Source organism: Pholcus phalangioides, unplaced genomic scaffold (genome assembly GCF_987345545.1).
Source record: "Pholcus phalangioides strain wild (caught in Gottingen) unplaced genomic scaffold, Ppha-v1.0 ptg000007l_1, whole genome shotgun sequence".
Taxonomy (NCBI): domain Eukaryota; kingdom Metazoa; phylum Arthropoda; class Arachnida; order Araneae; family Pholcidae; genus Pholcus; species Pholcus phalangioides.
The window spans coordinates 16,148,418-16,166,381 of record NW_028301600.1 but is presented as its reverse complement, the minus strand read 5'-3'; the positions used below and the strand labels follow the sequence as shown (position 1 = coordinate 16,166,381).

General features: G+C 36.6%; 1 protein-coding gene across 1 annotated transcript in view; it reads left to right on the top strand.

Moving 5' to 3' along the window:
* The window catches only part of PAPLA1 (Phosphatidic Acid Phospholipase A1), a 105,370-nt gene that overhangs the window by 56,701 nt on the left and 30,705 nt on the right, over positions 1–17,964 (top strand). Inside the window, exons 11-12 of the mRNA XM_089232724.1 lie at positions 15,853–15,965; positions 17,195–17,330. Coding sequence (XP_089088850.1) covers positions 15,853–15,965; positions 17,195–17,330 — 249 coding nt within the window. The remainder of the gene's footprint in view (positions 1–15,852; positions 15,966–17,194; positions 17,331–17,964) is intronic.

Genomic DNA, 17,964 nt, shown 5'->3' with positions numbered 1-17,964 from the left:
GACGTCGTGCAAAACAGAGGACAGCTTCGTACTAAATTCTTCCCATTGACTTACCACCCCTACTGATTCCAACCGGTCTTTGAAAACTTCCGCTAACCTTCTTCGCAAAACATCAAAGTTAGTTCTCCGAAAACAAGGAACCAGTCTTTTGTTATCAACCTTACCCGAGGAAAAGTTACAGAGAAATCTGACGATACGATGATCACTGGAAGAAAACTCTTCCCCCACCGAAACATGTTCAACTAGATCCTCAGAACTAGTAAGAACTAAATCCAAAATAGCAGTACCCCTAGTGGCTTCTGATACATGCTGATACAAAAAATTTTCGAGCACCAACTTAAGAAAGTCTCTTTCATACTGATTTCCAGATGAAAGGTTCTCCCAATCAATACCCGGGTAATTGAAATCCCCTAGTATGAGAACCCTCTTTCGCTTACACATGTAGGAAATTTCATCATGCATTTTGGCGATATAATTTTGATCCCTATTCGGTGGATTGTAACAAACCCCAACAATAAGCTTATGACGTCTTTTGTTCTCAAGTTCAACCCATATGGTTTCAATATCACTTCTCTGCACGTTACACTCTCTAGCCTTCAAACATGATTTCACGTATATCAACACTCCACCCCCTTTCCTATCAGATCTATTTCTCAAAAAAGTATCGTATCCGGAGATGTGTAAGAAAGATTCATCCCCATCGTTTGCCCAAGATTCTGTAATGGCTATAAGATCCAAGTCCTCCACAACTATCATAGTTTCTAAAAAATCTTTCTTGTTACCCAAGCTCCTGGCATTTATTAACACACATTTTAATTTGCCCGGTGGTTTGTTGTCAATCGAGAAGCCATCCAAGTCAGAGGTGGGTAATTCCCCGTCAGTACTGTTGTGATTATCATTAACTAACCCGCATTCCCGACTACGTGGTCTGGGAGTAAAAAACCTGACCTAAGACTATCGTAAACCTCCCAGACCCCTCTCTTATTTAGATGGATCCCATCCGAACGAAGCCACCTATCGGTAAATGCGGGAAGCTCCAAGAACGTGACCCCAAGTGAGGAGCAAATGTCCTTCAGGCCTATATTGAATTGGTGGATCCTACTCCTATATCCCCTACTACCCCTTGGCAGCACTGGAATCACTGCCACATCTGAACCCCCCTCCCTAGCGGATAATAGTAAATCCCGGTATTCTGACAGAGACTCACTAATATTCGCTCCTACCTGATTTGTTCCCACCCACAGAATCACCCGCAAGGGCAACTTTCGGCGATGAAAAACGTCTCGAACGTTGCCAATCTTCCCCCCAGGAAGACAACAGCGCTCGAAACCCCGAAAATCCCTACACACTCGGTTCCCAAGTTCCCTAACCATAGAATCGCCGATGATTAAACCCCTATCACTATCCCCCTCTACCTCATCCACGACCTCCCATTCGCCCTCTAAAATGTCGTTGTTCGTGGAGATTGCTTCTTCATCAATAGGTGGCTCGACGACCAGAGGGTCCGTTATAACCGGACCCTCCAGCACCCTAACTTTTTCCCGTAAAGCTTCGACCTCGTGTTCCAGCCTTTTTCTATCCAAGCACCCTTTACAATTGAAACTATCAGCTACTATACCCCTAGACCAGGGAAACCTCCCGTCGCAAGCTCTACACAACACTAGTCGAGGTCGAGGCATACTAACACTATTGCTAAAGCTAGATAATAATAATAATACTTAACAATACGAAAATGAGAAACGTTAACTGGAAATTAAAATAATGTAAAATACATTACTATGCAAAATATACGTAAGAGATTATACGAAAAAATTACGTAAAGTAGAATGCTCAGCACTAAATCACGAAGAATAAAATAAATATGTATATAAAGAATACAACACCCTCTAAAAAAAGTATTAAGCTACGAAGTACAATTTATACTTATTAGAATTAGCTAACTATCTCAAAACACTAACACTACAACAATAGGCCCAAATGGAAGGAAAACAACGTTATTGAGAGTACCCGGGAAAAAGTATACACTGTTTGCTAACACTAACGTCCAAAAACCTACGAACTTATATCAAAGAAGCGACCGAACCTGGCGAAAAAACAACGAAAATGAAATGCGAACGAGAAAAATAAATATAAGTCGATCGAAAATACACAACGAAAATTTAAAAAAAAATGAGAGCAATATAAAAAAAAAAACCACTTATCTCACAATCCAACGTGCGCTAAAAAAAAAAAAGAAAATCACCGCAGAATATGACCCAACAATAAACAACACGCTAAGTAAAACTCACGAGAACGAAGAAAAACACAAAGAAAGACACAAAATGGCGCACTGGCGTGTCGGTGAGCGGAGCGCGATAATAGCACGTCCGTTCCCCACGACGGCGAAGACGATTATGAAACTATAGTTCAAGTGTTTTTACAGACATGAAACACATTCTCTCTCTCTAAACTTTTCTGCAATTATATTTCTCTTTACTCCTGATTTAATACTTTTCCCTAAAGCAGTAAGAGCCATCCCTGTTTATATGCTGCTACAATATTATATCTCTCATCTATTTACTTTTCGGCTCCAGTACATAATAAATAATTTTTTTATTTCCAGTGATAAGATACTTTAGTAATAATTTCTAATAATTCATTATTGGAATCTTATATAAACAAGAGTCATGTTTTTTCTTTATAATTATTTTTGCTACGATCCTAATCTATGAAAATATTTTATTACGAATTTTATTGAATTAATATTTCGAAATATTTTATTGAATTTTTATACAAAATGTTTTTAATGGTTACTTGCATGTAATTATGATAGGGTAAGGTAATTAACCAGTCAGGTGTCCAATTAATTTCTCCTTTTTAAAAGTTTGAAGCTAATAAAATGAATTTTCCTGATTAAAATTTTTTATGAATACATTTAAACTGACTTCATTTTTTTTAAATCACCAACCAAAAAAATTATGAGAATTTAAATAATTAATAATTAATTTTCAAAAATTGAAATAATTAGATTAAATATTGGCGCGACGGCATATGCTGTCATAACCACCTGACTGGTTAAGGTAGATGGATACTTTTGGAATAGCATGCAATAATTACAACCTGAAAGTGTTGAGTGTGAAGAGGTCAACTAAAAATAGGGTCTTTAAGCAGACTGTCGATCCATCGAAGAGTAAATTAAATTTCAAATAATTTGACAAGTACCAACCAAATTTATTGTGGCGCTAATCATAACCAATGGAATTAGTATTTAGTCATGCCAGAGCACTGGTTATAAATTTTTTCTAAAATTGGGGGGGGGGGGAACAACAATTAAAATGAATTTTTTTTTTAGGCGGCTCAAATGAGGTGTGACTCACGCAGACCCATGGAGCCACAGAAGAGGCACCACATCAGGGTTAAGGAAAAAAATAATTAGAGGAAAGTTTGAAAATTTTTCCTAAGGGTGCAACGAAAAAGAGGGCTGTTCTAGCAATTTTCACGCAGTCAGGTGCACCAACTTCAGGACCGTAACTAGTTTGGCACAGAATACATCATTAATTTATCATCATGAAAATTTATATCGCAGTAAAATATTTCATTTCGTACTTTGAACAGGGCCGTAACTAGTGGGGAGCAACTGCCCCGGGTGGCAGTTTTAGGTGGGAACAAAAAACACCATTACAAAATTATCGAATTTTAAAGTTGTGGGGGCGGCAAATATCCTAGTTACGACCCTGCTTTGAATAGTGATAAAAAAATTGAAATACATATAAGGAAATCGTCGGGGAAAATGAATTTCACATGCAATATAAAATTCTTTGCATTTTACATAACCTGTTCTCATCAATCTTCATTGGATTCAGCTTAGGCACTGCTTATTTTTCAAATAGTAGGATTAATAATGAAAATTAGAATACACAAACTCACCCTGATATATTTTCATTGAAGAAAAACTTTTCTTACACACTCGAGCACAACAGTTTCAACTGTAAATCTATTGATTCAAGTCTGGTAATTAAAAGAAATAACACTCTGCCGTTGAGTTTCGAAACAAGATCCTATGAGAAACAGTTTCTGTACAAAAAATCTACAAAGATATCGCTGATAACAGTTTCTGTACGAAAAATCTACAAAGATATCGCTGATAACAGTTTAGTTTAACATCGAATTATATATATGAATCTTACCACTATCTAGTGAATTCACCTGTTGGAAAATCCAAATATGAAATGCCTAGATCTTCGATAGAGTAATTATGTTTGTATTTCATCTTCACTGTTCACACCAATGGTTCTCAAAGTGTGCATCGCGGCTACTAAGGCACTGCGCTGAGCCGTCGATATTGATGTGTGCCGGTTTGGTGCTTTGAAGCGATTCTTTGTTAGACTATTGTGGAGAGGTGCAAAAGGGGCAATGCCGCTATATTGGCAATCATTCTGGCAGCAGTAAACATAGGTAGTACTGTACTTTTACTCGCTATCTAACATGCAAAAAAAGACAACGACTAAGGCAATTAGCGCAATGCCATTGCTGTAGGCACAACCATCCTAATAACATAAAGAATTGGCCATTGACAAAATCGGACAACCAAAAAAATCTCACAAGCTTCTACAGCTGGTTGTCGGCAAACTTCACTGATCGTTTAATAGCATTTTTAGTGTTGGGGAAAGTAAAAGAACTTTGGAAAAAAAAGAAAGAGGAATATCAATAGTTTCAAAATCTTACCTTTCCTTTCTTGGAGTTACCTCCCCCTACCTACATACCATTTACCCCACACAAATATATCCGCTGCTACTTTCGCACCCAAGGGGATGTCGGTCAAACTGAAAAACCCTGTCTTTGCATAATGCTCTTTGGAATTCCTTCACTAATTGTAATAGCCACGAGCACTTTTTGATGTTATCAGGGTTTGGAACTGGAATTTCTTTTACGAAAATTGCGTCCCCCTAAGTTTTGCGGCCAGGTGCGACCGCATCTTTTGCAACTGCCTAGGTCTGGTCTGCTTCAACAAAATGGAAAGTGAAAAAACAAATTTGCTATACATTAATGTAACGAAATTTTTTTATGTAAACAAATTTAGATATCAGTGGTTCTAAAAAGTGCACTGTGACTTTGCAACATTGATGCGTGCCTGTTTCGTGCTCTAAATTGATTTCTTTCAGTGCTTCTAAAAGGCGGAGGAGAAACGATGGCCAGGACCAGGCCCCCCACAAGGGTGGGGCTGACAGGGCTGCAGCCCTGGGCCCGGGACGATTCTCGTCATTTTTTTTTTTTTTCACGCTATAAATTCATTATAAAGGTGGCCGTGAATGTCTGGTTGCCGCCCCTTGCAAAAGATACCATTCTAGGGGCTGGCATCTTTTGCGCCCTCACAATCTCATGGCCTCCACATCCTGGAGGGGCCATGCATGAAGGAGCCGTGGTTGGCAAACACTTGAGAACCACTTGATATTGTATAAGTGGAACTATTGCTTACCTAGCTGCTTCAAATGAAAGAAGGTCCAAACACTCAGAGGACTTGCCTTGATGAACAGCCTAAAGCAGCGGATCTTAACTTTTATCTACTCTCAGCTCTTTTTAGTACATAATTTCTATGACGGAGCTCCGCAGATTCGTCTCTTTTATTTATCAAATTTACTGATTTATTTTATTTTCTTCGAGTGACTGCGGAGCCCTTCCCAAAGTGTACATGGAGCACTGGTTGAGAACAGCTGTTCTAAGGAAATAAATGCACACACAATTGCACCACTGTCAAGACCTTATAAGCAAATTATCCCATATCTGCCGGCATAGGCGTACGCTGAATTTTCTCGAGGTTTTTCCCTGCAAAATAACACTATAATCTTGGCTGGGGGGGGGGGCCCTCACTTGAGTATGCCAATGTCTTCCGGTATCAGTCATAAACAAGGAGACCAAATTTTCCTTAAAAAATCTTTGCAGGCATTCATTTATTCGACTGAAACATGTGTCTGGATCACCCCATCAATACAGAATTGCATTTATTGTAAAATACTTTACCCTAAGATAAAGGAAGTACGCCTGCGTGCAGGGCTGCAACTAGATACTTTGTCACCCGGAGCAAGTGGGAATTTTGGTGCCCCTTGCATGTAGAGGAAGCAGTTAAAGAATGAATTTGGTGCCCCTCCTGGTTCAGCGTCTGGGGCACCGGTTCCGCCTGCTCCCCCCCTAGTTGCACCCCTGCCTGCGTGGACAGAATCGTTAAAAAAGCGGGTGTAGGCTCCGAAAATACCCATCGTAGGTGCCTGAAAAGGTGTGTCACAAATAACTACTGCATAAGCAGAGCAACACGACAGAACAGGTATAGGATGAAGAAAAAATATTTTTCATTTTTTGTTAGGTTTTTGTTTACTGCAAAACACTGGGTGCTCAAGCAGTAGCAGTCCCCGGTTCTGATGCCACACCAAAACATATGCATCTGGTTACCCTCCATCCCTTAAGAAAAACAGGGAAAAAAGACACAAGCAGAAATGTGAGAAGGTGGGGGGAAGGAGTGTGTGGGAGCACTACAAATAAAATGTTTGCTGTATCGGCGCCTAAAGACTCTATCAATTGTGATGGCAACAGGGACTCCAGCAAGATTCAAGACTCATAGAGAGGAAACAGGCAGTTTTTCCTTTAACTTTTTTTTTTGTGTTCGATTTTTACGGGGGAAAAAATCAGAAATCTATGTGGGAAATTTTTATTCCTGAATCAATTCTGTGGGTGCTCTGTCCCATTCTACAAAAGAGTGTGGGTGCTCGAGCACCCACAGCACCCCCGGCTCCAACACCACTGCCCACAATCACTTGACAGTTTTCAAAATGGCAATAGCAAGAAAACAGTGACAGATATTAAAGTCATTATTATGGAATGTAAATGTACGAAGTCAGGAATTTTAGATACGTCATTCATGTTTCAAGGGGTTCTGTAGTTATTAAAATTAAAAAAAAATTATATATTGACATCCTGACTCAAAAAGCCAGCCAGTTAGAAAGTTGTTGCCCTGTCTCTTCTGATGCCACCGAAGAAATTTCCATGTTTCCAAGTGCAATATTCGCAGAGATATCTGAATTAAAAAATTGGAGAAAAGTTGGGAAAGAAGCATTGTCCATTAGTTTTTGCTGTTTTTTTTCCAACTTTCCTGTGATTTTCAAATTCAAATATCTCATTGAATACTTAAAAACAATGAAATTCTTAGTAATTAAACTGCTTTTGTTCCTCCCATTTTTGTCCTTTTCCCTATGCTACTTTTATATTGAAAGCTACATAATAAAAAAATATAATAATAAAAAATTATAATACAAAGCTTATGTAAAAACTTCTTTGAAAAGTTAATTTAGCATTTAAAAGGTTAGAATAATACATATTTTATAAATTTTCTCTTGTTATACCGAAATAAATTTTTGTGAAAAATTTTTACATGATAGTCAAAAATGAGTCACCTTTAAAATCAGTGACCAAAAATGCATCACAAAACTTCATGGTATCCCAAACTTGGCATGTTCATCAGTTTCCTGACAATTTTCGAAAATTTCAATTTTACAGGTCTGAATAATCAAATTTATTATATTAAATTGATTCTTAATATGAATTAATATGGAATTTACTGAGTGGTAATTAATTTTTTTTATTAGAATTAAAAATAACTAATATATATTTTATGAATATGGTCTTTTGTTTCTACATTTCATTGCGTATACTTTTTTATTGCAGTACATATAGTTTAATACAGTACCAAGTACTGTATTAAACTATATTAAACTACATTCAGGATACGATACTTTTTTGAGAAATAGATCTGATAGGAAAGGGGGTGGAGTGTTGATATACGTGAAATCATGTTTGAAGGCTAGAGAGTGTAACGTGCAGAGAAGTGATATTGAAACCATATGGGTTGAACTTGAGAGCAAAAGACGTCATAAGCTTATTGTTGGGGTTTGTTACAATCCACCGAATAGGGATCAAAACTACATTGCCAAAATGCATGATGAAATTTCCTACATGTGTAAGCGAAAGAGGGTTCTCATACTAGGGGATTTCAATTACCCGGGTATTGATTGGGAGAACCTTTCATCTGGAAATCAGTATGAAAGAGACTTTCTTAAGTTGGTGCTCGAAAATTTTTTGTATCAGCATGTATCAGAAGCCACTAGGGGTACTGCTATTTTGGATTTAGTTCTTACTAGTTCTGAGGATCTAGTTGAACATGTTTCGGTGGGGGAAGAGTTTTCTTCCAGTGATCATCGTATCGTCAGATTTCTCTGTAACTTTTCCTCGGGTAAGGTTGATAACAAAAGACTGGTTCCTTGTTTTCGGAGAACTAACTTTGATGTTTTGCGAAGAAGGTTAGCGGAAGTTTTCAAAGACCGGTTGGAATCAGTAGGGGTGCGTGTTTGTACATCACACCCTCTATGGTTCACGGATAGCGTGCGCAATGATAGCGTAACATTTATCTTGAAAAGAAAAGAGCATTCAGAGAGTATAAAAGTGGACGAGGTGACCTATCATTGTTTACTGATAAAAGAAGACTGTTGAAGAAAGCGATAAGGGATAGTAAAAAGCAAGTTGAATCTAGGTTGGCAGATAACATTGGCTCTGACCCAAAATCATTTTTTCGATACGTCAATAATGGATGTAAGGGGACAGTTGGCCCCCTCTCGATAGGAGGCTCAAAAGTAGAGAGCAATGTAGGCATGTGTAGTGCTTTCAATGACTTTTTCGCGTCGGTTTTTAATGGAGATAATGATATTCGATATACGGGTGTTGCATGGGGTAATAAAACGCTCAACGATATTCAAGTGGAAGACGTGGAGGTCCTAAATCTTCTAAGAAATGTATGTGCAAGCAAAGCACCAGGACCAGATGATATCTATCCCAGGGTTCTCAGGGAAGGTGCTAATGAATTGTTGGGGCCAGTCGCACAGATATACAGGAGTAGTGTTGCTGAGGGTATCGTCCCGAGAGATTGGAAACTGGCTAACGTTGTTCCGATATTTAAGAAGGGTAGTAGAGAAGTGGTGTCTAATTATCGTCCAGTGAGTTTGACGAGCTCCCTCTCGAAAATTTTGGAAATTATCATCAAAAGGCAGTTTGTGAAGTGGATAGACGAGAATAATGTATTGTCGGATAATCAGCATGGGTTCAGGAAGGGGAAGTCATGTGTAACTAACCTCCTTTGCTTCTATGATTACTTGACTAAGGCTTTGGGTAAGAGCAAAAATGTCGACGTTGTTTACCTTGATTTCCAGAGGGCATTCGATCGGGTCCAACATGGCAAACTCTTGAAGCGTTTACACGAGATTGGAATAGGGGGCAACTTGCTGAATTGGATAGAATCGTGGTTAAGAGATAGGTCGCAACGAGTTATGGTGAACGGGGAATTCTCTGGTTGGACAGACGTCACAAGTGGAGTTCCTCAGGGAAGTGTCCTTGGCCCCATACTTTTTTCACTTTTTATCGACAAACTCGATCAGGGTATCGATGGAATTACTAGCAAATTCGCAGATGATGTGAAGCTAATGGGGGTAATCGGAAATGAAAGCGATAGGGAGTTGCTCCAGACCAACTTAAACAAGATTGCAGCATGGGCAAATGAATGGAGCATGACGTTTAGCGTAGATAAGTGCATGGTCGCTCATTTTGGTTCGAACAACCCACGGTTCTCTTACGAGTTGAATGGTGTCACTATCCCGGATGCAACTAGAGTCACCGATTTGGGAATTCTCATTGACGAGCGACTTAAGTTTTCTGAACATTGTTCAGCGGTTGTCAAAAAAGCGAATAGAATGCTTGGTCTCATTTTCAAAAAGGTCTCTTCGCGTTCTCCTAAAGTCATTCTTCCGCTTTTTCGAGGCTTAGTTCGTCCTGGACTGGAGTATGCTGTAAGGTTTTGGAGACCATACCTACAGAGGGACATAGACTTGGTTGAAGGGGTGCAGAGAAGAGCTACGCGTGTCCTTATTGGCACACAGGGCTTGAGTTATGAAGAAAGACTTCATTTTTTGAATATGTTTACATTGGATGAACGCAGGTGTCGAGGAGATATGATCGAAGTGTTCAAAATTTTCAATGGGATGGATAGGATGGACCATGAACTTTTAGTACACCGCCAATCGACTGCTTTTACAAGGGGACACCAGTATCGATTGGTGAGGGACAATGCAAGGTTATGGTGTCGCAGGGAATTTTTCTCCAATAGGGTTGTTAATAAATGGAATAGCTTACCCCCGGAGGTAGTAAATTGTAACACAATTGACACGTTTAAAAAGAAATACGATAAACATGTTGGGGTAAATCGAGAAGCTATCCATTCTTAGAATCAGACAACCATAAGTATTCTTTATGGGCATTGTATAATATTTTATCATGTGTATATATTGTTTGTAATTTGTGTTAATTGCATTTTTAATTGGGTTGCTGTATTTTTGAAACATATGACATCCATATTTTTATGGGCATCTTTTTATCAGCCACCTCGTTGGGCATTTTGCCTGTTGTGGCGTTGTATTTGTATTTGTACATTCAGTATTTTTTGGAATAATTACCACATGAAAATATGTGTCGCTGTCTCGGGAAAAAAAAACCCCATCAATATATGACATCCTGCATCCGCCGCACATTTCTGATATAAAATTTATTAAATGCTTATTTTTAATTTTGGAAATACTTGCTATATGTTCAGTACTGCTTGTCAAATGCTTCCCAATTTTAAAAATGCTACTCGGTTAATTGAGAGTTGAATATGTGATGCAGTATGCCAATCTCTTGGAAATTATGTTTTTTGAAACAAAAATGAACATACACATCACGTCTCTCTCAGTGTCAGGGCGGATCAACCATTAAGCAAAATAAGCATGTGCTTAGTGCATCAGGAAAAAAGGGGCACCACAAAAAAATATTTAATTTTTTAATGTACAATTTTTCTCCAGTGTAAAGCAGACTGTAAAAAATCATACAACTTTCGATTGACTGTATAGTTGAAGATCTTCATTAAAAGGATAGCACAAATACAAAAAAATTGATAATATTGTAAGCTAGAGATCACGTTAATACTGAGTTTTGGGAATGAGTTTTCATGCAATTTTCATGAAGTAAGCTTGTGCCTTCTTAACAGCATCATGGGGCCCTTGGGTAAACTGATTTTTCTGAGCCCCCCACTCCTAACTAGCTAAAAATACCTACCTACCAATTCGCATACTAACTGTCACGAATTGTAAATAGATCTAATTGTCATGAGGGTTGTGTTGAGAGAGCTTAATTGCCTCTGTCTGTGTCCAAGAGATGCACACATTAAGAGTAATAGATGACGGGAACTTTAAAATGTGCAAATCTTTGTGAGTTGGGGGAGGGCGGGATCAAAAAACTGCTTGGTTTCAGGGGTGATGCAATGAATGGGCGATGATGAATTCAAGAGCTATCTTTTTGTTAGTTATTGTTACTCGTGCAAGACAGTTTCAGTGCCCCTCTGGTATATAACTCGCACCAGTAAAATAACCCTGAAAACTCACTGCTGTGTTCTCAGCCTGATGAAATGCATAAAAAATTATGGTTTTCTCTGCAAATAATTCAGTCCGGTATGCTCAGTTTTAAATTTTGCCTAGAACTTTTTTTTTATATTTCTGCAATTTTTGTAATTTTTTTTCACCCTGATTCGGCACTCTGTGCATCACATAAACTACATAGTCTAGAGCTACCCTTTTTTGGTTTGATCTAGAGCCCCTAGAATATAGGTGTAAAGAAGCCTTAGAGGCCGGCATCACATTATAAAAGTTTTAGAAAAGTTTTTAAAACTTTAAAATTGCAACCAATCAGTGTGTTGGTCAATTGGTTGTTTTTCAAGTTTTGTAAAAGATCTTTTATCACACTAAAGGTACCTCTGAGTAATATCGGTCATGCTGAAATTCAGTGGTTGTTTTTGAAGCCAGTTCAAGAAATTCAAACAAGCAGTCAATAGCTAAAATATCTCTAACAAAATTTTGAATCCTAGTCTGTCTTTTTGGAAAATATGAAAAACCTCCAAAAACTTCCAGAGATATTCCGAAAAAAACCCCGGAGATATTATCAAAGACTACAAAGGTTTTGACAGCTGGCAGATGCGAAGATGAATTCAGGAAAGAAAATTCAACTGCCCTTGCTGGGAATTGAACCCACATCCTCTTATTTGCCGGGCGAGCTCCCTAGACTACAAAGACAACAAATCCTTTTTCCTCACAGCTCGTCTGCGGTGAACAGGGCCGTACATGGACAGCCAGACCTGACATGGACAACGGTCAAAACCTTCATAGTAATAGCAGAAAGTGCCATCTGGTGCCATCAAGTTGCCATCTGGTGGCAGTGTCAGAAATTGTGAGTTTTGCCCTCAGTTAGGTCTGGCTGTCCATGTATGTCCCCATTCAGCACACATAAGCTCTAAGGAAAGAGGATTCGTTGGCTTTGTGGTCTAGGACGCTCATCCAGCAAATGAGAGGAAGGGCTGTCAAAACTTTCGTAGTATTAGCAGAAAAAACATCATCTTTGGATATTATCAAAGACTTTGCAAGTAAGAAAAGAAAAGCATTGGCAGGAAGGGGAGACCTTCAATGTCCGTGATTAGAAATATTCACCCCATAATTCTGCCCTAGATTAGTTACTTATGAAACTATAAAATTTCATTTGTTTTTATAAATTCAATATCGATTAAAATATAATTGTAGGGACCTGAAGGAGGGGCACCAAAACCATTCAAGTTTTAACTCCTCCAAATGTCTTAATCCGGCCCTGCTCAGTGTAAGCACCACAAGTTTAAAATCATGTTTTCAAAACGTAGACAATGCGATGCTCGTTCCATGAAATAAAGGGATTAATATAGCATAACAATTAAAATACTGTGTTAGGGTTATCTGTGAATTGGTGACAGGTGACTGTTGCTAGATGGCAACAGAGGTTCTGCTGTGTGTGATTTTATTTCATTTTTAATTAAATTGTATTATCTGTGTAATTTATTATTTTAATTGCTATTTATTATAAAACCTAAATTACAATAAATATTCCTTTTTTAACTTTAATTTCTTAAATGAGCACTACTCAAACTTTTTTTGATTTATCGATGTATCACATAAAAAAATATGCATTATATATATGTATACACACCTTATTGAATACAAGTATTACAGAGGATTCCAAATTACATAAGATTGAATTGTGGTGAATTGTTCATAAATTATCATTAAAGAATAATACTCTCACAAAATAAAAAATGTATGAACTTATCAGAAATGAGTAGCTATATTTGAGATATTTACATACTTTCTTTTCGTCAGGAAAGTGTAAAATGAAGAGGAGCTTTTTTTTGCATTTTGATTGTAATCCTGCATTTATAACTGAATGTAGTTTGTAATGCCCAGTAAAACGGAATCCCGCCTACCATTCTGTACCATCCTTACTGCAATGGATGTTGTTCTGGATTGACCATCTTCATTCCATTTCAGTTCCCAAACAAGTTTAAAAAAATCATATTGTAATCATATTCATCCATTCGATTTATATCCACTTAACACTGTTTCTATTCCCTCCAGATGGTCAACCATAGCCCAAAGACTCTCACCAAAGCCCAGACTGGCGTCAATAAAAGCATCTTTGTTGCAGAAGATTCTTTCTCATACAGCAGGCGTTGTTAAAATTAGAAGATATTTTTTTTCTCCTCGTATTCAGAAAACCTGCATGTAGAATGTTCTGTCTTTTTACTTTCAAAGAGAGCCGAAATTGAGCTATTGAAATTTTCTTTGTGGTCAGCTGGGAAGCACGGTGAATAACACTGCAAATAGGAAGGTTACACAATCGCAGTTTTTACTTCAACAGCAGTCTGTGTGGAAAAAACACAAAAAATAAACAATATAGTTTAATAATTAGATATTATTGATAGAAATGACACATGGCACTTCCACACGTTTATGAAACATGGCACTTCCACACGTTTATGAAACATGGCACTTCCACACGTTTATGAAACATGGCACTTCCACACGTTTATGAAACATGAATTTAAAAAAAATGTCCCCTCTTTCTATGCTCCAAAATTTTGCTACCCCTCCGAATTTGCTGCCCTGGGCTATAGACCACTTAGCCCCCCTGTAAGTACACTACTGCAGAAGTTATGATGATTAATGTAGAAAATGGTATTATTTTGGACTATAGTTGTGTGAAATTATGGTAGTGTGGATTTTTATAAAGGGAAATCTCAATGATACAAAATACAATAATTTTGCTAAGGTTTTAGAACACATTATGCATTCTGTTCTCAAAGAATAATATGGAAGAAAAGCATGAGTGCTAGATGGCAAAGTTCTAGTTGTATCATGGCATTGCGATCAGACATATCAGTTTGCACAATGTTTCAATATGTAGCATTAAATCAGTGTTTCTGTGTTTACTAAAGTTTTTACGGGCTATTATCCAGTATTTGGGTCATCCCCCAACCACGAGCATGGCGAGTCACGGCCACAGTTCCTACTATAGTAATTATATTTAATATTGATTGACATAAGAAATACATAGATACACTACTTAATCTTAACTGTAATCCTATGTCCATGCAAGAAAGAAAAATCATATCACATTCATGATACAGTGAGAAATCTTTTTTTGTATGGAAATGTTTTTTTTATGTAATGGAAATTATCCATTTTTGTAAAGAAAGAAGATTACAGCATCGTCACTGTACGATATTAAAATAGTGATAAATGACAAATAAAAATGAAATTGCATCAGCATCATATCGGGAAACTCTCCCATACAGTTCTGTATAATTTACATTGTAATAATACATGTAATGGTCACCCAGATCTCCCAATCTGACACCTTATGACATTTGAAGTCAAAGGTCTACCATGATCAACCAGCATCATTGGCAATATTGAAAGATGCCATCCGGCAACATGCGTATTCCATACCAAACGAAATGTTGCTTAATGCTGCAAACAGCATTGTTTCTTGTCTAACATCTGCATTGCTGAATGACTGATGGCACATTGAACAATTGTAAGCTGAGAGTTAATCTGACATACTATCCTATATAATGCTAGCTAGACCAGTTGCAGCGGCATATTCTAGTCAAAAAACAAACTAATCTTACATTATTTTACATTTTTTGACAATCTTTCTTCATAGCCTCTCTTTCTGTTCAAACAGAATCATTTTAGCTTCATTGATTCACAAATTATAGAATTGGAAAGTTTTTCCTGACTTTTTTGGATCACCTGGTATATTAGGTCACTTGCACTTTTCTTTGATGTTGAATCCAATGGAGAATCTTGGGCATCATGAATTCTAAACTTTCCAGAAATAGCAGTATTCCTCTGTAGCTGAACGTAAAAGTAACTATGGCATGAAACATTTTCTTCATTCAAACCATATGACATGAAATTAAGCCCTATAAAAATAGAACCAAATGAATGAATGAATAAATGCCAGAACTTTACCACTGGACTTATCCCATTGCCCAGATCTCTTCCAGCCCAGTTTTGAGGCAGGTAAAAAATATATGTGGCAGTATAAAAACAACTGCAAATCATAGAAGATTTATCAACTGAAACATAGAACACTCTGCTGAAATAATGGATTTCTCTACTGTCTCCCTCTTATAGAAATTTTCCAGCTATGGCAATGCTATATTGGATTTAAATCAAGTTTATTGTATTGTGATTGCAATTTTACCTAAACTTTGACAGCACTCTATAATTCTGATTTTTTTCACGAAAAATGTAAATATTTTAATTAATCAAAAAAATATTTTTAATCCATTATTATTTTTTTTTAATTTTTTGCAGGTAGTCTCCTGCCTACAATGCATTGGAGCGAAATACTTTTTTAAAAACTTTCAATCTCTATTTATTCTAGTCAAAAGATGATTCAGCCTCACTAACATCATGGAGTGCTAAATTACATACTTTGGGAGCAGAGTATCCAGGAACTGCTGTTCCATCTACCCTTTCAACAATCTCATTTCCCAAGTAATCAACTATTCATCTTATTACATACTAGCTTGTTCACTTGAAATTTGCATTTTAATTTTTCAAATATTTTTGTTAATTATTATGTTGAAGTTGAAAAGCAAGTTAATCACTGTTTTAAATTAATTGAAGTCAAATCAAATTATAAGATCTATCAAGAAATAAGGAATTCAGATAAGTCAACACTAAAACAATAACTTTGAGAGTAGCAATCAAAACTCATTTATCAGTAACAAAACACGAGATTAGTATTTGTCATGCAACAAGCCATAGTGACTGAAATGCTGGGAAGTGGGAGTGAAAAGGTTTGAATTAACAATGTTTTATCCTCCTTAAAATGCTGTAAATTCAATTGTTGTTGTTAGGAGCCATACATCGAGTCTACTCCGACTCCTGGTGACTATATAGATCATGGTTCTCCAGTCTGGTCTGTCATTCACAGTATGCCTCAATTACCATACTAAAATTCAAGGTTCTGCTTATACCAGAATAGTTGGAAGGAGGAATTCACTTTCCACATGTTTTTTGAACATTTGCAATTTGTCCTGTATATATTGCTGTGCTGCTGACTTTGGTATATTCAACCGATTTGAAATAGCTCTGATGCTCCAGATTCTTCATTCTTCATAATATAATGTTCGAATTTTGATAAGTCTTTTTTTTCTCATTTTCTCTTGCAACACCTCCATCCTCATTGTTATCTAAATGTCCATCCCTGATCTTTGACATCCATTCCTTCATGTTACACTGCCTGCCCGCCCAATATTTTCAAGTTTGAGGTATGGTCCATAAGAGCTAAAAATTTGTTGCTTAAAGTCAGAAATAAAAATTATATTGTTTTCTTTGTGTTTCATACTTTACAAAAACTACATACATACTTCATACTTTGCTAAAATGATGCAAAAAAAAAAAAAAAAAACAGCTCTAAAACACAAACTGGCATTGGATTTACAAGTGATTAAAAATGGATGTATTTTGTATGGGACAATCTAACATTAATCTCTTCTAATGAAATTCACTCATTGCTAGTACTAATATCCTTTTAATGTGATCACTATATACTTTATTTAGATGAACAAATATATAAGATAACTGAGATAAATAAATTTTATATGAATTAAATTTCATAAATTCATGTGTAAAATATTTCTTTTTGCTTTTTTTCTTTTGAAATGAAATGAAGTGATTTAAAAAAAAAAAATCATTTTTCCATGATTATTTGTTTTCAGATTGAATTTCAACCCTGCATGTTTCTTTGCTCTTGGCTCACCTATAGCTATGTTTCTTGTTGTACGAGGTTTCACATCAATAAATAAAGAGTTTCAACTTCCTACATGCCCTTCTTTTTTCCACATTTTCCATCCAGTGAGTTTTTAAGTCTTAAAATGCTTGATTAAGACACCAAAGTTTATTTAAAATGGAGTAAATTAAATTGTGACTATATATTAAATGTTTTGGAGTTTACATCTATAAGTAACTCTGTGAAACTTGAATTTCTGATTGCTGATATAATTCTTTTCAAAGTACACATACACTGCTTTACATAAAAAATGACATTTTTTTGCAGGAAGTCTTTGCAAATAAATAATCAAGTTCTGAGTAACTCCATGTGACTAAAATTTTCCCAGATACAAAGTGATAAGTGCCATCACATGGGATCTGAACTTGATCATTTATGGAAAGAATATTGTTATAAGATGTTAGAGATATATTGAACTGCTTACAGCCTCTTGTGCAAGATTAGCAGTTAAAGCATTGAGTGATAGAGAAGCCAATATTATTCTTGATCAAGTTCTTTTAATTAGGGAAACACATTTCTTCAATGAGCAAAGGTTTATAAAGAAAGTAAAATTTGAATTAGTTAAATGCAGAAATAAAAGTTGTGGGTCTTTCACAAAGTACTCTACTTGAACAACATTAGTTGTCCATGTGAGATGGAGGAGGATAAATTTCTTGTATTGTCAAGTAAGAATTAAATTGCACATTTGGCAAAGTCATA